The 26,718-nt window shown below is 42.9% G+C and overlaps 1 protein-coding gene across 4 annotated transcripts in view; it reads left to right on the plus strand.

Annotated features, from left to right (window-relative positions):
* Positions 1 to 1,190: 1,190 nt before the first annotated feature.
* UCKL1 (uridine-cytidine kinase 1 like 1) overlaps positions 1,191 to 26,718 on the plus strand; it is a 70,447-nt gene continuing 44,919 nt past the window's right edge. For 2 of the 4 annotated variants that reach the window (XM_088467126.1, XM_088467125.1), the window contains exons 1-3: positions 7,400 to 7,506; positions 11,938 to 12,122; positions 18,144 to 18,250. In XM_088467126.1, the coding sequence (XP_088323252.1) occupies positions 7,442 to 7,506; positions 11,938 to 12,122; positions 18,144 to 18,250 (357 nt within the window). In that variant the 5' untranslated portion in view covers positions 7,400 to 7,441. Of the gene's footprint in view, positions 1,257 to 7,399; positions 7,507 to 11,937; positions 12,123 to 18,143; positions 18,251 to 26,718 lie in introns of those variants that run through there. The other 2 variants (XM_088467127.1, XM_088467128.1) reach the window with 2 other exon arrangements.

Here is a 26,718-nt window from a genome sequence, read left to right on the forward strand (position 1 = left end):
GCGTGAAGAGTTCACGCAGGCGCACAAAGCCCCAGCATAATGAATAGACTCCAAAAGATTTAGGGGTCTATTTACTAAGCTATGTTAGGAGATAAAGTGAATGGTGATAAGGTACCAGCCAGTCAGCTCCTAACTGCCATGTCACAGGCTGTTTGAAAAATGGCAGTCATGAGCTGATTGGTCTGGTACCTTATCACCTTTCACTTAAGGTGCGTACACACTAGGCGATCAGGAAAGACAGTACGATTACGACATTGTGATCGTACCGTCGTTCCTGATCCCCTGTAGTGTCTGCACTGAACGATCAGTCGTTCAGTGCAGGCACTGTCCATCATTCCTGAACATGCCAATCTGTCGTTATCGTCAGATTGTGCTGCATGTTCAGGCGATGGACAATGTCGGAAACGACCAGCGGGAGTGCGCATCGCTGGTCGTTTCTGACATAAAAGTGCACGATTTGTGCAGGATTACTGAGCGATTGCACGACTACGATATCGTAATCGTGCAGTCGCTCAGTAATATCGCCCAGTGTGTACCCACCATTAGTGTATCTCCTAACACAGCTTAGTAAATAATGCATCTGCTAGGGACAAAAACATGTGGAAACAATCAAATATTGTTGTTGACTGTTCCTGATTCAGTCAGGAACAGCTAAATATTCCAAGCAATGTATATTTTGTTTGCACAACAGAGTGAATGACTATTTATTGAGGTAACCCGACCTAAAAATAAATGGAGAATTTTGAAAAAGAGAATAGGGTCTTTAGAAGCAGTATGTTTATAACTGAAAGCTGAATTTGCCAAAGTAATGCAAATCATATCCATTTCCATAAATAACATTTGCTTAAATGTGTATTCACACAATAGATGTGTTTAGATAATGCTGCATTAGTGAAAGGATGCTGTCCTGCGTTCATTTGTTTCTTTTAAGAACGCCATCATTTTTACGTAGCTATCCTGTTGTTTGCATGTATGTAGGTACTGTATGGTAATACCGATAACACCATGACAACCAGGATACAAGCACAGTTTTGATGCTGCTGCTGCTACAGCTTGGATGTGCGTCGCTTAGTGTCGTGAGAGCTGCCGGGAGTTGTAGTCCATCTCTGTGTTTTACGCTCTTTATATAGCGTTAAACGTGTATCCGGTTTAAACTACAATTCCCATCAGCCTCTAGGGCAGCTCTTTGTGACATTCCCAGGAATGGCAGAGACTGAGATGGCCCGGCCTAGGAAGGAGGCTGGGAGCAATGAAAGGTGAGATGGATCTCGGGAAGTTTCCATGGAAATTGGTTACTTGGACTTGTAGGCAATATAGTTATTAAGCAGTTTCAATGGTGGCACTCTAAGAGCAGGTGCTGTGCTGGTGAGATGACTGCTGCGGCACATGTGGCTTTAAACAGCTGCTGTGAAACTACAAGTCACAGCAGGCCCTGCCATCCACGTGGCATGCTGACACTTGTAGTTCCACAGGAACTGAAAGTCACTAGATGGCTTATCCCAGCCATAGATTTATGCAGGTTACCAAAGCCTGGTCTAATGTAGATTTGCACTTCAGTGATGTCACTAAGCTCATTTACGAAACAGTGCTAATGCTATCCTTAGGAGGATTTAGGCATCTTGGGAGTGTTGCACATGAAAGAAAAAAAAAGATTATTAAATAAGTTAAAGATTTGCGATAACACTCATTATGGGGAACGTGTCAGTGTTACAGGAGTGTACATAGACCTGTTCTCCCAGTGAAAGGCTTTGGGTTAGATATTATATACTAAGGTGCAGGTTGTCAAAGCAACCAAACTTTGATCTATAGTTTTAAAACATAATAATAAGTGTCAATGCAAAACAAAACAGCAATAGGAATAAATTCTAAACCAGCCTAATTTAGCATTCATTTGTACTGTCGCTTTATAACTATTGATCGACTGGTGGCTTTGACAATCTGCAACTTAGTAAATCTACCTCTTCAATTTTTCCACCATCTCAGGTCTACTTGCGTTTTGAAACCACCAGTTGCATCCCTGCAGAAATGTGCTCTTCACCAATGTGATAACAATCTTCAATCATAGAAAAGTTACACAAGTAATAAAACCCAATATCCACTTTAACACCAGAGTAAACACTATAACAGTTAGTGCCCTCCCCATATAAATCACAACAACCCCAACAAATGACTTTCCTTTTAAATAAAGACAAATGACATGTATCTAGCAAAGACGATACAAAACAGCACAGCAAATGAACTCTAGCCATGCCTAAAACCACCCATCCCTAGCTCTAGGTCCTGAGGACTTCACCCACCTTCCCCTGGCTATGCCCAAAGCCAACCCCCCCTGATTAAATTTGGTGTCCCTGTGGACATTCCTAGAGCCCCCAAAAGCTGTTGACTGCTGTGCTTTTCTGCCACCGCCTGGTTCCCCATGGAAGCACAGCCTTCCACCACCACTGTGACCCATCACCACCCAATATCATGTCCCATTGTAAACTGTACATATGCTTTATATACTGTCAAGGGGGATCCTAGCCATCTCCCTGCCTGTGGCTGCGCTTTTACTGTTTACGCATACAATCATAAGGATTTGTATTAGTGTAAAATAAACTGCAAAATACATATAGTGCCACATATATCATTATGTAATTTACTAACTTTTAACGAGTCATATACATTATAACATTTACTATAATTTACAAACAGGATAGAATCTAAAAACAATACTGCCCAAAAAAATTGTCTTGTGTTGCTTGATGATTGGCAGATGAACCCTGTGTAGCATACCTACAGGAACAATGTACAAGATTATAATGGGTACAGAAATGTTACTTTTTAACACGAAAATATTATCTAAGTACCTAAACCTTGAGTGAGTTAAGAAAACTGTGCTAAGGGTAATTTCATACAGGGCGACAAGAAAGCTGTCAGTTTGCTGCTCATTTTAATTTTTGACTTTTGCTTTCATTATATATATATATATAATTTCCATTCAGGGTGATTAATATCTTGTGTACTAAGAACCACTAATCTTCATAGACTGTGATCGGAGGGAAAACCATAGATGAAGCATACCGTATATTCAGAGAAGAGTTTTGGAAAGTATTTGATGTGCCCTGAATGTTTAGGAGAGCTTTAGAAGTGTCTCTGAGTATACAATTACTCCCTTAAAGATTAGGGGGCTGACGCTTAGTTGCACGCAATACAGATGTTCACAGAGTTGAGCTTTTTTTTTTGCGCGGAAATCCCTAAAAACTTGTATGGTGCATGTGTTCCACAGAGTGTACGCACAGAGCAGTTGCAAGGTGGGGCCTGCAGCCCTTACCAAAACTGCCAGAGGAAATGCCGGTTAAACAATAAAATGAAGCAGAGGTGTCACTGGGTCTGGTGACGCCCAATGCGCACTATGACTATCCCTGCGCGCCTGCGTCCAAATCAGCGGCTTGACCTAATATAAAGGGGCGTGGCCTTGCGGGGGATCCCCATGACTTCACTCCGGGGGCAGCCGAGCATTGCCGGAGATGCAGGGCTGCACCCCAGAGTATGGGCCAGGTGCTGCAGGAGAATGTCAAACTGTAACACCCGACTCCTGTCACTGCAGAGGAGCCGGCATTTTGGTGTCACCCCCTCCGAAGGTGACACTCGGAGCGGCCCGCATGCCCTGCATTCCCCTCATGACACCACTGAAATGAAGTCTGCTCCAAACGCTGCTGCTGGGGATCTATCATTCTATCATTAAACTCACCTGGGAAGGATCAGCTAGGTCTCTGTGTGATTGACAGGTGCCCCGGATTAGTCCACCCCAAGACACCTGTGTCAGCTAGCTCCCATTGGCTAGTTTTGGCCAATGGGAGCTAGACCCAGCAGATCCCCAGTGAGTTTAACGAACCCCGGCAGCAGTGTTTGGAGCAGGGTAGATTAAATTTTATTGCTCAAACGGCACCCCCTCTGGCAGTTTTAAACTGTGCTGCAGGATGGACCTTGCAACCGCCACTGATTGCGATTGAGACGCATGGTATGAACAAATGTTTTGGAAATGTGCTGGATGGTGACTAGGGTGTGTCTATTCAGACTCACGGGCGGGTCATGGAAGTGTTGCTGAACTGGTTGCGTACACAGACTCTTAATCAGTCACATTGGAGGCCATCCTCAGACAGAGAATCTGCAACTACTATAGGGCTAAGTTTCAATGGTGGCGTTTAAAGATGCACCAAGCGGTATTACAGTGTCTATAGACGCTCAAGTGGGCCCATTCAGAGGCATGCTTGTACGCCAGGGGGAGGGCTGATACTAGCATTAGCATAATGTCACAGACGACAAAAGACGCTAAATCGGTTGCAGCAGTGGGTGACTCAGAACCAGGCCCTATCGGTTGCAGCAGTGGGTGACTCAGAACCAGGCCCTATCGGTTGCAGCAGTGGGTGACTCAGAACAGGCCCTATCGGTTGCAGCAGTGGGTGACTCAGAACCAGGCCCTATTGGTTGCAGCAGTGGGTGACTCAGAACAGGCCCTATCGGTTGCAGCAGTGGGTGACTCAGAACAGGCCCTATCGGTTGCAGCAGTGGGTGACTCAGAACCAGGCCCTATCGGTTGCAGCAGTGGGTGATTCAGAACCAGGCCCTATCGGTTGCAGCAGTGGGTGACTCCGAACCAGGCCCTATCGGTTGCAGCAGTGGGTGACTCAGAACCAGGCCCCATCGGTTGCAGCAGTGGGTGACTCAGAACCAGGCCCTATCGGTTGCAGCAGTGGGTGACTCAGAACCAGGCCCTATCGGTTGCAGCAGTGGGTGACTCCGAACCAGGCCCTATCGGTTGCAGTAGTGGGTGACTCCGAACCAGGCCCTATCGGTTGCAGCAGTGGGTGACTCCGAACCAGGCCCTATCGGTTGCAGCAGTGGGTGACTCCGAACCAGGCCCTATCGGTTGCAGCAGTGGGTGACTCAGAACCAGGCCCTATCGGTTGCAGCAGTGGGTGACTCCGAACCAGGCCCTATCGGTTGCAGCAGTGGGTGACTCAGAACCAGGCCCTATCGGTTGCAGCAGTGGGTGACTCCGAACCAGGCCCTATCGGTTGCAGCAGTGGGTGACTCCGAACCAGGCCCTATCGGTTGCAGCAGTGGGTGACTCAGAACCAGGCCCTATCGGTTGCAGCAGTGGGTGACTCAGAACCAGGCCCTATCGGTTGCAGCAGTGGGTGACTCAGAACCAGGCCCTATCGGTTGCAGCAGTGGGTGACTCAGAACCAGGCCCTATCGGTTGCAGCAGTGGGTGACTCAAAACCAGGCCCTAGGACGTTTCAGAGGTTTTTTTTTTATACTTATAGTAAACGCCAGCTACAGGAAGTGACAACATGAAATAAATGAAAAGAGTTGCTTATTGCATTCTGTAGAGACAAATGAAACCTTCTCTCTATATTTTTATTTTATTTTTTGAAGGGAAATGCCATACACTGGCATGGAAACAAAGACTCTTTTTACTTTCTCATGGGTGTAGTGACATAGGAAAAACCTTTATAGGGTCCTCCAAAAGTTGTAATTATTGTCTGAATGCAGCCAGAATGCTACAATTGTGGTATCTTTATGTGATATCACTCTAGCAAATCTGTTCCCAGCAATTACTTCATTCAGCTTGGCTTTATTCATTTGGCATATATCACTTCTATTTGTATATGTCTTATGCATATACCATGTCAGCTGAGCAGGTAGTCCATGTGCGGTGTAATGTTAAAGATCTTCCCTTCTCGGGACAGTTGATTGAAACATATCTTATATTATTCCTATTTAATCTCTATTTGTTTACAAAATAAACTTTTTACCAGTACTGTTAATTTTGTATTCCTATGAGAAAGATCTGCATCCAGACTGTAAGCACGTGCGAGCAGGTCCCTCTTCCCTAGGTCTTCTCTACAAAATTCTGCACAATGTAATAATGTATTTATGTGAAACTGTTAACTTGTTTATATTAGGCTGTATTTATACAAAATATTATCAGCTGTATACAAACTGTTCAGCACCTTTATAATTAAGTGAAAATATCAATATTATGGTCACTGTAAGATATTTATGATTACAATTAGCAAGTAACTGCATAGTCTAGTCGCAGTGGTTCCCAAACTTTTTTGAATCACGGAGCCCTAGAGTATCTGTATTGGTTTTACGGCACCCCTAAGCCAAATGTTTGTTATTGAGAAATTTAGAAACAAAAGTAGTAAAGTGAAGTAAATTGTGCTTACCTGTCATCCTTAGGTACAGTTATATAGTGGTGGACAGGTTTGCGCTTCTGTTTGTTCACATATTTACATTACATTAACCATAAATAATTAAATTTGATGCTGGACTACCAACCTGAGGCACCCCTGCAATTGTCCTGAGGCACCCTAGGGTACCACGGCGCACAGTTCGGGATGCAGGGTGTGCGGTGCACACAGTCACACCATGCACCCATATTATATTTATCACTCCAGAGTCCCACGTCGGCACCAGTGTCAGCGCTGTAAAAAACGCCTGGAAAATGGCTGGCGCGGCCATTTTCCCTTCGTTTTGCGCAAGCGCAGTACAGGAAAAATATCCGCCACAGCCAATTTCCCGGTGACCTGCGCATGCGCTATAGACTCCGGGCACACTCTAGAGCCCGAAGTCTATTAGTGCGGTGCTTAGTGCACTGCCGGCCGCTGGACTGGGAGGAGGGGGCCTGTGACGGAAATTGCAAATGAGCCCCCTCCTCTCTAGAAATGCCCCTGTTGGGAACCACTGGTCTAGTGCTTACAGCACGTGACATTTTCCATCTTGCTCCTCAGTCAATTCTTGTCATTGATATAGCTTCCAGATTTTCATGTCAGATGTATACATTTTAATTACTCTTTGCAGAGCACCCTATTTACATATCACCCTGTTGTTAAGTTACTATAATCTACTATCATTTTTTTTCTAGTATATTATCTAATTTCTCTGCGATAAGACACATCTCTACTTTTCTCTGAATAGAGTATCCAGAGGGCAGTTTGTGACTTATCTCAGGGCAACCAAAATAAACAACTGCAGGTTGATGATAGAAAGACACGATTGAAAAGCACAGAACAAAGCTGCAAAAATAAAATGTGGTATATGGTAAAAGAAACAGAAGGACATGCACAAACCATTCATTAATATCCTATAAGGGTAGAAACCTCATTATAATGAGATTCCTTTTCTCCCCCAGTGCTGGTGCTCATATTGTGTCAGTGTTAGCACTGCCTTGTAGAATGTGTGTAGATTGTGGACGGCACTAGGAAATGTTTGTGGCAGAAAGCAGCAAAGTGTATCAGGAAGTATCATGTACAATGATCGGACATGTCCTGTGACCAGATGTGTTTGTGATTGGTTGCACAGCCATGTTTCCATATTTATAACCTCCACGCTATTAATATCAGGCTGGAACATAATCTCACTGGACAGGGGCACACAGGATTTTCTCAGGATGAATCTGCCTGTGTATACGGGAACGGGGGTGACAGAGTGCTGGAACCTTGGGGCACACAACTGGTGAGTGCCACTTACCTATGGTAACACTATAATGATAGCACTTTTGTGACACTTTGCACTGCTCTCTAACAGAAGCAGCAGTAGTCCACGTGCAGTGGTGCCACCTGTTACACAAGCCACATCCGCACATTTCCCATACTATAAAGGTGCCACACTGTAACTCTGTACCTTTCAGACCTTGTTTATCTACTGCTCAATCTGAGCTGTCACTGATACTTTGGATATCCAGAAAATGATTATGGGACGTATCCACCTCCTGACATTACTCGGTCACCTCTTCCTTACAGTGCAGGGGATAGCTCTTTATATATCGTGATCACACCATGTTTTTTTGCAATGTGGGAATGGATTAAAGCTAACTGTAACATTTAGAGCAGTGAGAAATATGATAGGGAATGCCTCTCTTGAATACGTATTGTGTGTGTATTATACTTTGTTTACATTGGACATGGCAATACAGAGCCACAAAAAAAAGCCCCATAAGGGCCTGATTCAGAGATGGACACAAACCCCGTCTTGACTGTATCTATGTATGTAACAACCGTGCGAATATACGAAAATATGCAAATGTCGCAGCTGCCTAGATTTGTATTTTCAAATCCAAGCGATTGCTTACAAAGACGCATCATCGGATGCAGATCAGTCGATAATTGGACTTCTGAGCAGCCCTATGGTTACTCAGAATGTTCATTGGAACTAATACGCCACAGCCAGCTAATCTGCGTACAAGGATGCAGTCACTGGTTGTGACACGCTGAAAAAACAAAGTTGTGACACGCCCGCGTTTCACTAACTACCACCCTTTTACCTCCCACAAATGGTCCCCAACTGTCAATCACTCTGCGTGAAATCTTCTCTGCGAGTGATAATGGTAATCCATTGGCATATATGCACCATTCAACTCTTGACGCAAGCGCAGTCATTAAAACATTGGCCAACTGTGAAACTATCGAGTTTACGACCATCTCTGAATCAGGCTCATAGGCAAGAATATACTGGCAGGTTAATAGGCTCCTACAAAAAAATTTTCCCTAGTGTGTGTGTACATGTGGTAGGGAATATATATTGTAAACTCCACTGGGGCAGGTACTGGTACTGAGGTCCAGTGTTCGATTCCTGCCATGGCCCTACCTATATGGAGTTTGTATATACTCCCCGTGCTTGCGTGGGTTTCCTTCAGGTACTCCGCTTTCCACCTACCGTACAAAAATATACTGGTTGGTTAATTGGCTGCTGACAAACACGAGTCCTATGTGTGTATATATCTGGTAACGAATATAGGCCCTGATTCAGAGCCGGACGCTCTGACCAGAGCGCTCGCTCTGAATCAGGGCCCACCTCCATAAATATGGAGCGTCCTCCTGGACGCTCGTATAGCTGTGGGTCACCACCCACAGCATATACGAGCGTGCAGGATGATGGTCGCGATGGTATTGACCATCGCGACCATCGCCACTGCGAGCAGAAGCCTGCGGTTGAGTTTCTCAATCGCAAGGCCAGGAGTGATTTTGGCTCTATCAGAGCCAAAATCACTCCCACTGACATCACTAGTGATGTCAGTGGGGCCGGCTTCTGACGGTAGGCGTTCTCGTGGGAACGCCTCCGTCTGGCAGGCACGCCCACCAAAGGGGGCGTGCTGTCAATCAACATCGACAGCACGCCCCCTTTGATCAGACACTACGAGCGAAGGAAAGTCCTTCGCTCGTCGCGTCTCGCGCATGCGCATGACGGAGCTCCCTCCGTCGTGCGCATGCGCAGTGCAGACCATCGACCCACTTGCGAGTTGACAGCCGCTCGCGAGTGGGTCTAAATCAGGCCCATAGATTGTAAGCAGCACTGGGGCAGATACTGATGTGAATGGGCACTAATATTCTCTATAAAGTGCTGTGGAATATGTGTGTGCTATATACAGTCAGGTGCATAAATATTGGGACATTGACAGAATTTTCATATTTGGCCTCTATTCACCACCACAATGGCTTTGAAATGAAACAAACAAGATGTGCTTTAACTGCAGACTTTCAGATTTAATTTGAGGGTAATTACATCCAAATCAGGTGAACGGTGTAGGAATTATAAAGGTTTCTATATGTCCCTCCCACTTTTTAAGGGGCCAAAAGTAATGGGACTATCAACTCAAAAGCTGTTTCATGGACAGGTGTGGGCTATTCCCTCGTTATTTTATTATCAATTAAGCAGGTAAAAGGTCTGGAGTTGATTCTAGGTGTGACATTTGGATTTGGAATCAGTTGCTGTCGACTCTCAATATGAGATCCACAGAGCTGTCACTATCAGTGAAGCAAGCCATCATTAGGCTGAAAAATCAAAACAAACCCATCAGAGAGAGAGCAAAAACATTAGGTGTGGCCAAATCAACTGTTTGGAACATTCTTAAAAAGAAAGAATGCATCGGAGAGCTCAGCAACACCAAAAGACCCGGAAGACCACGGTATACAACTGTGGTGGATGACAGAAGAATTATTTCCCTGGTGAAGAAAAACCCCTTCACAACAGTTTGCCAAATCAAGAACGCTCTCCAGGAGGTAGGTGTATATGTGTCAAAGTCAACAATCAAGAGAAGACTTCTTAAGAGTGAATATAGAGGGTTCAGCACAAGATGTAAACCATTGGTGAGCTTCAAAAACAGAAAGACCAGATTAGAGTTTGCCAAACAACATCTAAAAAAGCCATTACAGTTATGGAACAACATCCTATGGACAGATGAGACAAAGATCAACTTGTACCAGAGTGATGGGAAGAAAAGAGTATGGAGAAGGAAAGGAACTGCTCATGATCCAAAACATACCACCTCATCAGTGAAGCATGGTGGTGGTAGTGTCATGGTGTGGGCATGTATGGCTGCCAATGGAACTGGTTCCCTTGTATTTATTGATGATGTGACTGCTGACAAAAGCAGCAGAATGAATTCTGAAGTGTTTCGGGCAATATTATATGCTCATATTCAGTCAAACGCTTCAGAACTCATTGGACGGCGCTTCACAGTGCAGATGGACAATGACCCGAAGCATACTGCAAAAGCAACCAAAGAGTTTTTTAAGGCTAAAAAGTGGAATGTTATGCAATGGCTAAGTCTATCCCCTGACCTGAATCCGATTGAGCATGCATTTCACTTGATGAAGACAAAACTGAAGGGAAAATGCCCCAAGAACAAGCAGGAACTGAAGACATTTGCAGTAGAGGCCTGGCAGAGCATCACCAGGGATGAAACCCAGCGTCTGGTGATGTCTATGCGTTCCAGACTTCAGGCTGTAATTGCCTGCAAAGGATTTGCAACAAAGTATTAAAAAGTGAAAGTTAGATATGAATATTCTGTCAATGTCCCAATATTTATGCACCTAACTCTACAAAACAGGTAATAAATGATAAATAGATAATCATTTTTCCTTGGTGATCCCTAGCAATAATCTATTAGATTCGCCTGCTTCCATCATCACTTTCTCCCCTCGCACACACATATTCAAGAAACACAATCTTTTTGCACCCTAAGCTCCTCCACAGCTCTTTTTGGGTGGATGGATGGGTGGGTGGGTGGCAAAACCATGTCCTACTCTCCCTGAGCTTGACACCACCCTCCTCCCCTAGAACATACCTACCAACTCTAAAACCAGAACACAACAAGAGGGAGTCCTAGTAGGGGCAGCAATGCTGTAGGTGGTGGTATCGGCTGCTGTGATTTGCGTCATTTAACAGCAGGGTCACAATGATGCAATTTATTGCAAATTGCGGCATCAAATCCCGGCCTCCCACTTATTTCAGTTACAGACGGCGGGCCAAACGGAGGGTTGTAATAGCCCCGAAGCAGTGATGAAGCTGGGGGGAAATCCAGAGCAGGGTATTGGCAAATAGAAGATCATGGGAGCAATCATTGTGAATCCGGAGCCCAGTCTGATGGTAGAAGTTGGGCCCCAGCAAGGGAGGTCACCAGGCACGTCTGCTCATCTCTCTGTGCTCATCAATAGAAAAGTCATATTCTGTGTTCAGCCGCTGCAACTGTTAAAGTGCTGCCTCCACTGTAATGCGCTCCTTTACAGCATATGTAAAGTGCTTTGAGTCCTTTTGGAGAAATGTGCTAAATAAATAAACATTATTATTATTTAGATTATAAGCTATCACAAGCAGGGCCTCCTTCCCTCTTTGTGTGCCACTGCCCCTCTGCTCTTATACATGTGCCCTATATTGTGCATGTCTGCTTTCTGTTATCCCTGTATTGCTCTATCTTTTACTTCTCATCTTCTGTCATGTGAAGCCAAATACTGCATAGCAGCCTGTATCTGTCATGTTATGTTATATCGTCCCGCTTGTTTTGTTTATCCGTATTGTCCTACCTACTGTCGGGCGCTACAGAATTCTGTGTGGCGACTTATCAATAAAAACAATAATAACTAATATGATACTTACTGTCACCTGCAGCACAGACAGCAGTCATGGCATGCTGCCCCCAGTCAGCTCTGGACGTTCCTCCCGCAGACGCACAACCAGTCAGTGTAAATCAGAGCCCCCACTGCTTCGAACCAGCAAAAGGACCATCTACACAGCTGGACGTCCTCCTTGGTACAATGAGCATGGGACCCAGTCTAAGGAGGCTTTTGTCATAGGTATGAAAAATGTCTGTACACACGTTGTAGTAATTATGTTACAATAAGCAATAATAGCAACATAGGGGCTTTCTGTCAGTTTTACGTCACTACATGTTTATAGGAAGACACAAAAACAAGATCAGTATTAGGGGCCTATTCATCAACACTAAAATAAAGTCTTTAAGGACATTTTCCTTAAATAATGTTATTTTGGTATTCATGTAGCCACTTAGCACAGGAGATATCACAGATATCTCCTTGCTAAGTTCCCCTGCGTTAATTTCCACACTCCCCATACATTAGTATGGGGATGTGGAAATTGTGGTATTCATCAAATTCCGAAAATTATCAATTTTCGGAATTTGATGCAGTTACTATTCGCCACTGTGAGGTGGCGAATAGCAGGTGAAACTTACCTGTATCCGTGTGTGCAAGTCTCCCGACGAGTCCCTCCAGCGCTCTGCTCCGTCCTCAGGCTCCGGATGCTGGTTGGACATGTGTGCTCCCCAGCAGAGCACAAGAAAGATTAGACAAAAAAAAAAAAAAGTTTTTTTTTTTTTCTAATCTGTCATGTGGTCTGCTGGGAAACCACATGACAGACCAGCAGGACGGAGACGGAGGCTGCTGCGCAGACAGGTAAGTCGGGGGGGGAGGTGAGCAGAGGGGGGGGGGGGGGTACACAAACTTAACGCATCTGTAGGCAGTGCTGCGCATGCGCTGGTTTTACAGATGTAACAGCGCATGCGCAACACTGTTTCCAGACGCGATAAGGTAGAGTAGATAGGGAAAAGTATCTATTTCCCGAAAAGCTGTCATCGCAAAAATGACAGCTTTTCGGAATAGATACTTATGGAGAGGTGGAATGATGAATTCCACCTATAATTAGCTAGAACTCCATGAGAGTTCTAAAGCTAATTATCTCCAGAGAATTTTTAGGTTTAATGAATAGGCCCCTTAGTCTGTTTTGTGCAGATACTTCACAAAATATAATTTTGACACGTGATGTGGTAGCACAGTGGTCAGCATTATTGTGTGATAGTGCTGTGTTATGGGTTCTGTACTGTCCAGTCAGTGTATCATTTGTGTGGTTATGGTATATTCTCTGTTTCCTCCGATTATTCCATATACTCTCACAGCCAAAAAATATAATGATTGGTTAATGTAAGTGGATGTGTGTGCGGTACAGAATTATTGCTGTACACTCTGGGGCACGGACTGATGTGAATAATTAAACATTCTCTGAAATCGATGTATATATGTTGGTGCAATATAAATAAAGGTTAACACATTTGAATTAACCGTTCCTTGGCTTTCATCTGTCTGGTCACAGAGTGCTGTCAGCTACAGTACTGCTCAGATTATGACCTTAGAAATATCTACTACTTGACATCCCAAGGGACACACTTGGGCTTTGTAATGTGATAAAGACCGCTGTGAAAATGTGTGTAGTTGAACTGCATAAAATACTTATGGAAAAAATACAACAGACTTGAAAATAATAGAACTGTCATCTGTAAGACAATTTTTTTCATACATCACGCGGCAGGCCCACGGAGACAGGACCTCACCATCCAAATACTGGAACAGGACTACACATAGAAACAGAAGGAGCTTTTATTGTAGAGTAATTGTAGGGTAATCCAAGGGCTACTATAAGCTTATAATAGGTCTGATTCACCCCAAACATTGTGAAAGGTCCTGTTCCTCCTTACCACTAAACACCACTTTTTGTAAAAAGAGTATAAACATTCAAAATTGTCTTATATACGACGGTTCAAATATTTTGTTGTGTTTTTTTCCATATGTACTTTATGCAGCTCAACTAGAAACATTTTCACAGCACTCGTTATTATACAGATGTGTCCTCATACATGTAGCCTCAATATGCCATGCGGCACCTGGCGTGTGTGAGCCGCTCCAAGCGGTGTATCGTATTTTACGCCTTTTTTTCTTGAATGTGCAGTTTAGGCACAACACGATGTGACAAAACCGCTTCATGAGTCTGCACTGATTAATTTTACATGTGATACTTGTATATGTTATACAGTCAGGTGCATAAATATTGGGACATTGACAGAATTTTTATATTTTGGCCTCTATTCACCACCACAATGGCTTTGAAATGAAACAAACAAGATGTGCTTTAACTGCAGACTTTCAGATTTAATTTGAGGGTAATTACATCCAAATCAGGTGAACGGTGTAGGAATTACAACGGTTTCTATATGTGCCTCCCACTTTTTAAGGGGCCAAAAGTAATGGGACAAACTAAACAATCTTAAATCTAACTTTCACTTTTTAATACTTTGTTACAAATCCTTTGCAGGCAATTTCAGCCTGAAGTCTGGAACACATAGACATCACCAGACGCTGGGTTTCATCCCTGGTGATGCTCTGCCAGGCCTCTACTGCAAATGTCTTCTGTTCCTGCTTGTTCTTGGGGCATTTTCCCTTCAGTTTTGTCTTCATCAAGTGAAATGCATGCTCAATCGGATTCAGGTCAGGGGATTGACTTGGCCATTGCATTACATTCCACTTTTTAGCCTTAAAAAACTCTTTGGTTGCTTTTGCAGTATGCTTCTGGGTCATTGTCCATCTGCACTGTGAAGCGCTGTCCAATGAGTTCTGAAGCATTTGACGAAATATGAGCATATAATATTACCCGAAACACTTCAGAATTCATTCTGCTGCTTTTGTCAGCAGTCACATCATCAATAAATACAAGGGAACCAGTTCCCTTGGAAGCCATAGATGCCCACGCCATGACACTACCACCACCATGCTTCACCGATGAGGTGGTATGTTTTGGTCATGAGCAGTTCCTTTCCCTCTCCATACTCTTTTCTTCCCATCACTCTGGTACAAGTTGATCTTTGTCTCATCTGTCCATAGGATGTTGTTCCAGAACTGTAATGGCTTTTTTAGATGTTGTTTGGCAAACTTTAATCTGGTCTTCCTGTTTTTGTGGCTCATCAATGGTTTACATCTTGTGGTGAACCCTCTATATTCACTCTTGTGAAGTATTCTCTTGATTGTTGACTTTGACACATGTACATGTACCTCCTGGAGAGTGTTCTTGATTTGGCCAACTGTTGTGATGGGGTTTTTCTTCACCAGGGAAATAATTCTTCTGTCATCCACCACAGTTGTTTTCCGTGGTCTTCCGGGTCTTTTGGTGTTGCTGAGCTCTCCGGTGCGTTCTTTCTTTTTAAGAATGTTCCAAACAGTTGATTTGGCCACACCTAATGTTTTTGCTATCTCTCTGATGGGTTTGTTTTGATTTTTCAGCCTAATGATGGCTTGCTTCACTGATAGTGACAGCTCTTTGGTTCTCATATTGAGAGTCGACAGCAACTGATTCCAAATGCAAATGTCACACCTAGAATCAACTCCAGACCTTTTACCTGCTTAATTGATAATGAAATAACGAGGGAATAGCCCACACCTGTCCATAAAATGGCTTTTGAGTTGATAGTCCCATTACTTTTGGCCCCTTAAAAAGTGGGAGGCACATATAGAAACCGTTGTAATTCCTACACTGTTCATCTGATTTGGCTGTAATTACCCTCAAATTAAATCTGAAAATCTGCAGTTAAAGCACATCTTGTTTGTTTCATTTCAAAACCATTGTGGTGGTGAATAGAGGCCAAAATATGAACATTCTGTCAATGTCCCAATATTTATGCACCTGACTGTACTTACAAACTTTGCATTGTGTAGCTGAGAGGGGGCTCTGATGACGCGATTCTGCTTGAATCGCGTTATCGCCCCCCAGACCGCCCACTTGTACTCTGTAAGTGGGGGTGGGGTGCGAGCGTTTGGAGGGGGTTGTCACTTTTCCAGGTGGCCGGGAGCGCAGCCTGATTTCCGGGAGCCTCCCGGCCATTCCGTGAGAGTAAACAAGTATGATATATCTGTGTGCCAGAGTGTTCCCGATCTCCTGAGCTCGCACCATCTTTTTGAATATTTCCTCGGAAAGGTGGGCGCCAGCAGCAGGTATAGTGACGGGGCCCACTGCACAGAGCCATTTGTATGTCTCTGGTCTGGCCACTACAATCCAACAATTTCAAGTATAAAAGTTGGCTACATTTTCCGAATACATCGCCCAAAAGATTGCTTTCAACACAAAGGTATAGCGGAAGGTGCCCTCACCCATTATAGATATGTCACTGAGCTAGATTTGACATCACTAAAGCAAAGAGAAGAGAAGGCAGAGGACAGCCGTGCCTAACACTATTATGTCTGTGAAAGTTGGCATGTTTGAATCCGGTCACTAAAACTGTGGCTGATGAATTTAAATAAAGATGCTACTTTTATTAAAGACTGATCTCCCATGCCCATAGCTAAGATTGTTGAAAGCCTTTTTTTACATCCAATGCTACACTAAGGGCCAGATTCAGTTAGCCACGAAAAGCCGCGTTTTGGTGAAAAGCGTTGACAGGTGCGAACTTTTCGCACAAAACGACATATCATGCAATCCTATTGCCGAAGTGTTTGCTGCATAGGCAAAAGTTTTCACCATCTCAGAGCAGTTGGAAAAAATTTTCAAAATCCATATTTTTGGCTAAAAATGTGAGGACTTGGTCAGAACCATTTGGACACCATGACTAATTAGGCACAAATAATATTTTAAATAGCTTAATTCGCCACCAAATAATGACGTCATTTTTGGGGTGAAAATTTAAAAAGTATTGGAAAATGGGGTTAAACTACTGGGTCAGGAATTATGGGGGGCTGTATGGATGGGACTTGTGTGTTTAGGATTGCAGGTGGCTGCAGCAGGTATATTTGACACAAAATTATACTAGAACTCATTTTAATGTACCCCCCAATTTAACTACAGCAATTATTTTTTTTTTAAATATAGCTTTTATTAATTTTTCCACACTTATGCAAATATGCATATAACAGCCATTTGACTCAATTTAAGAACCCACAATACTTTTATTAGGGCCACTAATACACTTCTATATTGATCTCCAGTGTCAGTTAGGCTTTTTATGGGGTACAGACTGCTTTCCCCAAAATGTGCTGTACTTTTCGCTGGTTTCGCCATGCGTAGTTTTCGCACGTATGCGTTTTCGCATCTTTTGTAATAGGAAAGGGTGAAAAACTGGATTTTTATGGGGTACAGACTGCTTTCCCCAAAATGTGCTGTACTTTTCGCTGGTTTTGCCATGCATAGTTTTCGCACGTATGCGCTTTCGCATCTTTTGTAATAGGAAAGAGTGACAAACGGGAGCGGGCATTGCTAAAATATGCAAAAAATAGTGAGAAAACTTCTCTGGCGTTAAGTTTTAATTTTATCACGGCTAATGGAATCTGGCCCTAAGACTCTGTATTATTCGCTTATTAGCAGTTTCTAAGATCGATTGCACTTCTAGTATTATCAGATGCTTGTGAACTGTGTAAGAACCCCGCCTGGTAAGGGTGTATGAGGGATGTGATAACCTTTTTACGTCTATTACCAATAGCTTGAGATCAACATTTAATATAATATAGGTTTATAGTTGCCACAGCAAGTAGGGCCCCTATATTGCTTGGGGATAACAACTATTTCTGCGCCTGTGCTGGCAGCATCAAATTTGTGGCTGTCTAGGAGAGATTAAAAGACCAAGAAGCATAGGCGTGAATTAATCAGACAATTTCTTATAACAGATGGCTATAAAACCATTAGGGCCAGGAGGTGAGACATTTTTGGCTCCTTAATAGTTTGAGAGATTTCATTTGGCTTAATTTCTTTATTCAGATGCTCGCTTTGTGATTCAGTTAATTTGGGATTATGGGGGAGATGTACTAAGCCTTGAAAAGTTATAAAGTACCAACCAATCAGCTCCTGACTGTTATTTTTCAAAAGCCTGTAACATGACAGCTAGGAGCTGATCGGTTGGTACTTTATCACTCTTAATTTTTCACTTTTCAAGCTTAGTACATCTCCCCCATAGAGGAGTCTAGAATTTCGCTGTTGTTAATTTTAAGACTGTGGAGTCTGAGATCTGAAGGCCAAGATTACACCTGTATCACTTTTCTATGTCTCAGGTTTGGGTGGTGGCAGTGCATCTGGTAAAACCACAGTAGCTAGAATGATTATTGAAGCTTTGGATGTTCCCTGGGTGGTTCTTCTATCTATGGACTCGTTTTACAAGGTAAACACAATTAGTTCCTGATGCAGCTGACAGGTACTGATGCCTGGTAATGTGATTAAATAATATGTGGTCTCCATCAAGTGAACTGTTATCTTGTAATATGATTAGATAATACATTGTATCTCTCCTGAGAACTATTGTGGGATAATATTAATATGTGGTACCTCTCACAAGTTCTGGTAATGCAATACGTGGTCTCACTCACAGGTAGTGATTTCTGGTAATGAGATCTATAATATTTGGCCTCTCTCTCGCAGAAACTGTTGTCTGGTAAAGTGATTAGATAATATGTGTTAACTCTCCCTAATCCTGACTTCTGGTAATGAGGTTAGTTAATATGTGGTCTCTCTCATTAGACAATAGTGCAAGAAACAAAAGGTTATGTCAGTAAATAGGTGCACATTAATTGTTGCTTATAATATAAAAACTTAACATTTATTAGATTATACATTAAAATATCCCTATATGGGACAATGGCCAGCGAAATAATGATTACAAATTAGAAGTAGTGAGAAAGGTATGTATTAGAAAATGTGTATTAAAATAAAATAAAGAATATCCCGGCTGTGGGTGTTCGTTATTGATTCATCATTAAATATATTTTGAATATTCGTGGAGAGGGTAAGATTAAATTATATTTAGATACCATCAAATCTCAATAGATAAGACTTCCAGGAATTTGTCCCAAACACTGTGTAGATGTGATATTATTTATGCGTAGATCTGTGGATTCGTCCAACAAATACAATGCTATCATATTAAACATCCATTTGCTCTCACAGGCAGGGCAATCCTATATGATCTCTAATATTGGTGATCTAGTCTTATTGTATGATGTTTATTCATATTATTATAACCCTTATCGATACCTGAGTCACAATTTTGCCTTGAAAAAGCCTTACTAGCGAAACGTGCGTCGGCAAGCCCACGCTGTGGACCTCATTCAGAGGCGCTCGCAAAATGCGAGCGCTCGCTCTGAATGAGGGCGGCCGCATCTATTTTCCAGCCCTGCCTCCTGGGCGCTCGCTAGGCTGTGGGTGACCATCCACAGCTTTAGCGAGCGGCCAGGATGGTCAAGACCATCGCGAACATCGGGGCTTGCGACGAGACCCTTGTGGTAGGGTCTCGTCTGCCGCAAGCCCCAGTGAGTTTTTGGCTCTATTAGAGCCGGGAGCTCACCACTGAAAGTAGGGCCACCCCCCCCTGCCCCTCCTGCAGAACGGTGCGAGCTGTCGATCACCATTGACAGCCGCCCCTTTTGTAGTAAGCCCTGGAGCGAGAGAATTTCTCTCTTGTTCCGGGCTTGTGCGTGTGCAGGGCCTCTACATCGACCCGCTTGCGAGCTAACGAAACTGGATCAGAACCTTTATATACCCCTGCCTATACCTTCTAAATATCCTTCCTATAAACCTCTAAGAATAACGCTAATTTGCGTACGCAGTCTGACCGCAAATAAAGACAGGAGTGGAATCTGTGGTTCCAACGCACAATCAGTCAGTTACACGCTATGATCTGTGTATAATAAGCGCAAATAAATACGAGATAGACAGAGAGAGAGAGAGACAAAGAGAGAGACAGAGAGAGAGAGAGAGAGAGACAAAGAGAGAGAGAGAGACACTTTAGGCGCAAAAGGAAATTATACAGACCCCAAGTACAGTATACATACGCTGCGCCTCCGGGCCCGGAGATAGACATCAGTAAGAGACCTTCAGTTCATACAACCTTCAGCATGGACTAAAAAACCAGTATTCGGGCACACATATTTATCCCCCTCAGACTAAAGCAGGACAATGGGGAAGTTTCTTGCTGATGTCATTGGTTCCCAGAGGAGAAGCATATGTTACAGCACATTTAACAGGCTGTTTCAAATAGACTCTCCCTGCCTCTAACAGCAGGGGAATCTTTCTAGTAACACCTTCTGTACATTCCAACAGTTTAAACATTTTGTTGCTTGTAGGTTCTGCGATCCATAACTTGAGTTTGCATGATGCGATCTCTCCACCGATAATACTGGAATGCTGTAAAAGGCGTACGCATCAGAACAAGACCAAACACAACTTGCTTATCATGTATAATACCTTAGTTATCAAAAACCTTTATTTCTCAGCATTTAAACTAAAATAACCAACTTAAATCATACATTTTGATGCTTATTGAACCTTATGAGTGAATATGAAATGTGTGGGTATTCAGGGTTTGATATAAAGACATATTTAATGTGTGTATGAAGATGAGTGCATTTGTCTCTAACATTTTAGCATGCTGGGCCAGATAGTTCTACCTGTCCTGTCAGCAGACCCTCCCACCTTTCCTGTGTCCAAAGGGAAAAACCTATTTTGTTCTCCTAGACTCTTGTGTGGAATCCAAATGTATTATCACCTCAAGCTGTGAAATTTGGGGCCATCCTGTCTAGGATTCAGACAAATCCAATTGTGTATATCAATGCCTGGATTATATTACAATTGCCACAACTTTACTTTATCTGCATCCAGGGATTCCCAATTTGTATGTAAAACTACCCATTGTCTATTTCTATTTACTTTTATTCAGAAAGCTTGTTTTTCCAGTTGCCCTTGGTAGATTAACATTGCCATCTGTTCTTAGCTCCTGAGTTATAACTTGAAATGACGTTGGTCATAAAATGGCGTCTTGCAGATTCTTGTTTCTAAAATGGAGTCTAGCTGCCATTTGCAAGATGGTGTCGCGCACGCTTCAATTTGAAACTGATCTTGTCTCAGCTAATAATCCAGTTTTGACAGTCCACCCTTTGATAGCGAACAACATGCTATCACAATCTGCTATTTAAATTTAATTTATGCTTACATTTACATATTATTTAGTGTTATTATGGGATGGCACAAGATGGTTCTTAATCCATCAATAATGTGTCTCTAGGTGGGGACATAAAACTACTATTATACGCACACCGCGGATCTTGGAAGATCATGTGACAGGTGTGGGAATGCACCTGTCTTATAATAGCAGTCTTGAAGGGGAATTGAGACTTTACATTGTCTGAGGTGTTCTATAAATAACATGTCAATAATATATTCTATGCATGTCTAAATATTATACATTTAAATGATGGTACTTCCTAGCTCAGGGTTGTAATGCAGTTCTGTATCTACCTCGGTATACATATTATCATTTCTGACCACCATCATAGTTTCATTCTTTTGTTTCACTCTGTTTTTACATTTTCCACACTTCAACACAATAGGAACACACCGGACGCATATGCCAATTACTGTGATGACAATCAGTATAAGGATCAAGAATTTGCCTATGCTGGCGATCATTCCCCTAGACCTGAGAACCATTTCACTGGGTTCAGCCATGACACCCATCCTTCTATCTTTTCCCCTGCTTCAGCCACTGATGCGTTATGGTTCTTACGAAATTCCCACTTTAGCTGCAGAATCTCATCCATCTTCTGGTCTATCACCTCCTTAGGGTCGCTGGTATCATGGGTGACATAAGTGCAACATTTTACTCCAAATTGGGTGGCTAACATTACGCAATACCCTCCATGAACAGCAGTTAAATAATTCAACACTAGCCTGTGTTGCACTAGTTCTTTCTTGTACGCTTACAATTCTCTCCCTGTGTACCTGAATGTGTCATCGTACATCTCGGTGATATTATCTATCAATTTAGCAAGTTCCTGGATATATCTAAAATTTAATGTACCCCGAGCAATCCTGGTGGGATCCAGTGCGACTAAAACTTGGAAGCCAGTTGTCTCACTGATTAACTGAGCGGCTTTATGCATATCACCAGGTATCATATTTCTCTTGCCTCTGTGTTCATATTGTGTGTGAAGATATGGTGACAGTGTGTTTTTATGTATTCCCAACATTTCAACATGTGTGAGGGTCATAACTTCTGGAAGTATTTTTCCCAAATAACATAACAATTACAATACTAAAATTGGTCAGAAACTCCCCTGATTGGCATTGCACTCCTCCTGACTCCACTCCATCAGCTCCGCCATCAGCTCACATCTCCTTTATCGGTCCCCCATCACAGACACTGAGTATCCCCAAACAGATCATCATGACAAAAACTCTGGAAAGAAAAAGAACTAGGATGACCACAGCAGACCACTCCATTGCTGGAAGCACTGATCTACACATTTGTTTAGCTCAGATATCTCACCGTCACCTTTTTAATTCTTCCGGCACAAGCTCGCAATCGACAGGTCCATGTTATCGGCCTTGTCTCTGCCTTATATCTCCACCGGTTGGTTAACCTCCCTATAGTGAGTGGAATGGACCCACGTATCTTCCCCGGCCACCCTTTGAGGATGCTGTATTGTCAGATACGGACCTTTCCACCGATCAGTCAAACCACCTGAGCAAAAAAAAGTTTGGATCATAACAAATTCTTCCAGATTTTGACATCATGACAGTTTGCATTAGACATGTTAGTTAATAACACTTTCAATTTCGGTTATTCTCATTCATCTTCGTGAGACCCTGCACAGTAACCTCATTATCATATTTTCACATGAGGCTGCCTGTTTGAACAGTATCTCAAAGGGGGGCAAATAAAGGAAAAGACAGTCTGGGATAATCTCAGTGTTGTTACCCATCATCTTACACATGTTCTTGGAAACGTCACCTGTAAAATAAGTCCCCCTATCATTTTTAATAATTCTAGGGATATAGTATATGCCTACAGGTTCCTGCAATGAAATCTTGTTATTAATAGCTACTGCTCTAAATAATGCCTGTGCCACTGTTTTGGATAGTATTCCGAGTAGTCGACCTCAGCCTGGCATGGCTGCCGTTTATCCTCAGCAATCTTGTGTCCTATGAGTGGGAGATAAAGCACAACCGTTTAATATCATTTAAACATGACCTAAAATACAACAATAAATCATCCACATTTTACATTAGAACAGATTCATTGATAGGACTATAAACAGTCATATAAGGCCTGGGAGAAGATACTGGGGTTACCTATGAACCCATGGGAAACTCGAGTTCCTGTGTGGTGTTCTTCATTTTGCAGTTCTTACTTACGTGTCCCACTTGGTGACAGTTAAAACATAATTTTGAACGGGGTGGATGAAAAGATTGTTGTGGGATTTGAGCAAGAGGGAAAGGTGGTGGGTATGGGTAAGGATAGGGAGGGTAAGGATATTGTGGGGGATATGAGTATGGGACCTGTGGTTGTGTATGATATGTGGGGTAAGGATGTGTTTGCTGTGGTGTGGGATTGGTGAGGACGTGTAATTGTTCAGGTGCAGGTGTGTCGGTTGGCTGTGATGTTATTGTCATTCCTTCCAGATCTTGGATGCTGATAGCCATTAGTTTTTCGCTCTGGGTCTCTCTCTTCTTTGTGATATTTTTATCATGTTCTATGGCAGACTCTATGAGGTTATCTATTGTGAGTCCCCTCCAGCCAGGTTGTGAGGTCTGAACCCGAGTCTTTAAATCGTCTTTCAGACCGTCCATGAGTACCGTGACTATCATTCCCCTGTGGTGAGTGCTATCTTTAATATCTTCTATCCCAGTGTACTGGGTGATAGCCTGCAGAGCCCGGTCGCAATAGTCTTCTGCAGTTTCATTCTCCTTTTGTTTGATTGTGAAGATTTTGTTCCAGTTAACTACTACTGGAAAATATATACCCAATTGAGTCACAATGCGGGAAATGTTACCTTGGTTTACTTGGTCTGTTAAGGGAACGTCACCATCCAATACACAATCCGTGATAAATTTTGTCACGTCGTTATTGCGTGGCAGACAGGCCCTTAACACCACACGCCAATCTTTATTAGTGGGCTCATGAGAACTACCCAAATTTCTCAAAAATCTTTGACATTTGGCTAGTTCCTTTTTGGGATTGGGGAAATCATTTATGATGGAATTTAGTTCTGCTCTTGTCATTGGACAATGCATTACTACTTCCCTCGTGGGCACTACACCGTTTGCATCCGCATTTCCATTCGGAACAGTTATTGTCCGAATGGGATGCAGACTGGCAGCGTTGCTACCTCTGACCTGGTTACCTGGCTGGGGGTTTAATCTGCTACTGCTACGTATGGTATTAACAATTTCCTCTATGGGTGCAGAGTGTGTTAACACTTCCATTGCTGTTACCAATGGAGATGGCGGCACCACCCATGATTGTGGTGATGCAACATCTATCATTTGCACAGCATGGGAAATGGCAGACATTACAATAGGCTCATCATCCGCATCATGAACATTTTCTTTATAGTTGCTTAAGAGAGGGTACAAGTTGCTTGTTACATTTTTATGGGGTTTTTTTGTAACTGTACTTGCACCTCCATCCACATAAGGTGGGAGAGGTGAGTGTGAACTGCTGGCAATACTCTCCACGATGCTACCTTGCCGCACGTGCGCGCCAATTTGCGGCTTGCCCGTATTGCAACTCAGAGTCGCGGATGTATTTTCTGGCAATGCGCTCGCAACGCTGGTTTGCGTTGTTTGCACATTTTTAAGCCTTCATGCTGCCATTTTTAAGCCTTCATGCTGCCATAGTTTTAAACATTCAAAATACTTAATCTTTTTCTCTCGGGATCGAACCATACTGATGTGATCCTGGACATTGTCTAACACATTTTTATCAAAACTACCAATTCTGGGAAACGGTCTAACACTCTTCCTCATCATATTAAACCATAAATCACAATACCTTATTGCATAAGTACCGTACTTAGTATGCATAATACGACTGGCCGATTCAATCGGAGCCTCCATTAGCAGCACATCATTGCCTAACATCTCTACTGTTTGCGTGGCTCCCATTCTGAGACAACTCCTACGCTTTTCAATAAAAATTTAAACTGGTGAAAGACAATCAAGATACTTTCACTTACCTGTGGACGATTTAAGTCGGCGGCGCCCACACACCTGGATAAGATTTAGTAAGGTAACTTCCAAACCTATGAGAGTTTATATGTCGGCTACTCTAACGCACCTCTATACAACATGTACACCTGCTACTGTGTATAGAACGGTAAAGCTGGTTACCGAGCGACTAGGCTAACCCTTGCACCTAGCCCTTAAGGATCATACGATACCCTTAACTTTGTTCAACAAATATTCACTGTTACACACTTTTTTCCTGCGTAGAAAAATACACGTTAACCCAGATATTGGTAATAGAAAAAAAAAAAAAAATGTAAACCTCAATGGCTTTGTTCAAACACGTGACAGCAGGACCGGAAGTGCGTATACGCTATTGTGCGACCATCCACATACACATTAATGCGACTACCACACAACCGTATAATGACTTTTTAACTGCGTACGCAAAAATGCGTTTTAGCCGCGTACGCAATACTGCGGCACCCCTGAAAACGCAAGGTTCTATCAACAGAGGAAAACAAACTTTTTCCTCTCTTGTCCCTGGATTCTAGTCAGCTTCCTTAATTCACACGGAGACGGATAGCGATCTTTCAGCACAAAGCGGTTGCAGGCAAACCCTGCATGTGGCCACTAAACCCTTTGCTGAAATATTGATGACCGTATGTACCGTGTGAGCAGGTAAGTGACTTCTTTACGAGCCCCCAACTAACGAAACTGGATCAGAACTTTTATATACCCCTGCCTATACCTTCTAAATATCCTTCCTATAAACCTCTAATAATAACGCTAATTTGCGTACGCAGTCTGACCGCAAATAAGGCAAGGAGTGGAATCTGTGGTTCCAACGCACAAGTATTATTCAAGTAAAAGTACAGTCAGTTACACGCTATGATCTGTGTATAATAAGCGCAAATAAATACAATGAGATAGACAGAGAGAGAGACAGAGAGAGAGAGAGAGAGAGACACAGAGAGAGAGAGACAAAGAGAGAGAGAGACACTTTAGGCGCAAAAGGAAATTATACAGACCCCAAGTACAGTATACATACGCTGCGCCTCCGGGCCCGGAGATAGACATCAGTAAGAGACCTTCAGTTCATACAACCTTCAGCATGGACTAAAAAACCAGTATTCGGGCACACATATTTATCCCCCTCAGACTAAAGCAGGACAATGGGGAAGTTTCTTGCTGATGTCATTGGTTCCCAGAGGAGAAGCATATGTTACAGCACATTTAACAGGCTGTTTCAAATAGACTCTCCCTGCCTCTAACAGCAGGGGAATCTTTCTAGTAACACCTTCTGTACATTCCAACAGTTTAAACATTTTGTTGCTTGTAGGTTCTGCGATCCATAACTTGAGTTTGCATGATGCGATCTCTCCACCGATAATACTGGAATGCTGTAAAAGGCGTACGCATCAGAACAAGACCAAACACAACTTGCTTATCATGTATAATACCTTAGTTATCAAAAACCTTTATTTCTCAGCATTTAAACTAAAATAACCAACTTAAATCATACATTTTGATGCTTATTGAACCTTATGAGTGAATATGAAATGTGTGGGTATTCAGGGTTTGATATAAAGACATATTTAATGTGTGTATGAAGATGAGTGCATTTGT

Source organism: Taudactylus pleione, unplaced genomic scaffold, assembly GCF_031769625.1.
Source record: "Taudactylus pleione unplaced genomic scaffold, aTauple2 ptg000069l, whole genome shotgun sequence".
Classification (NCBI taxonomy): Eukaryota; Metazoa; Chordata; class Amphibia; order Anura; family Myobatrachidae; genus Taudactylus; species Taudactylus pleione.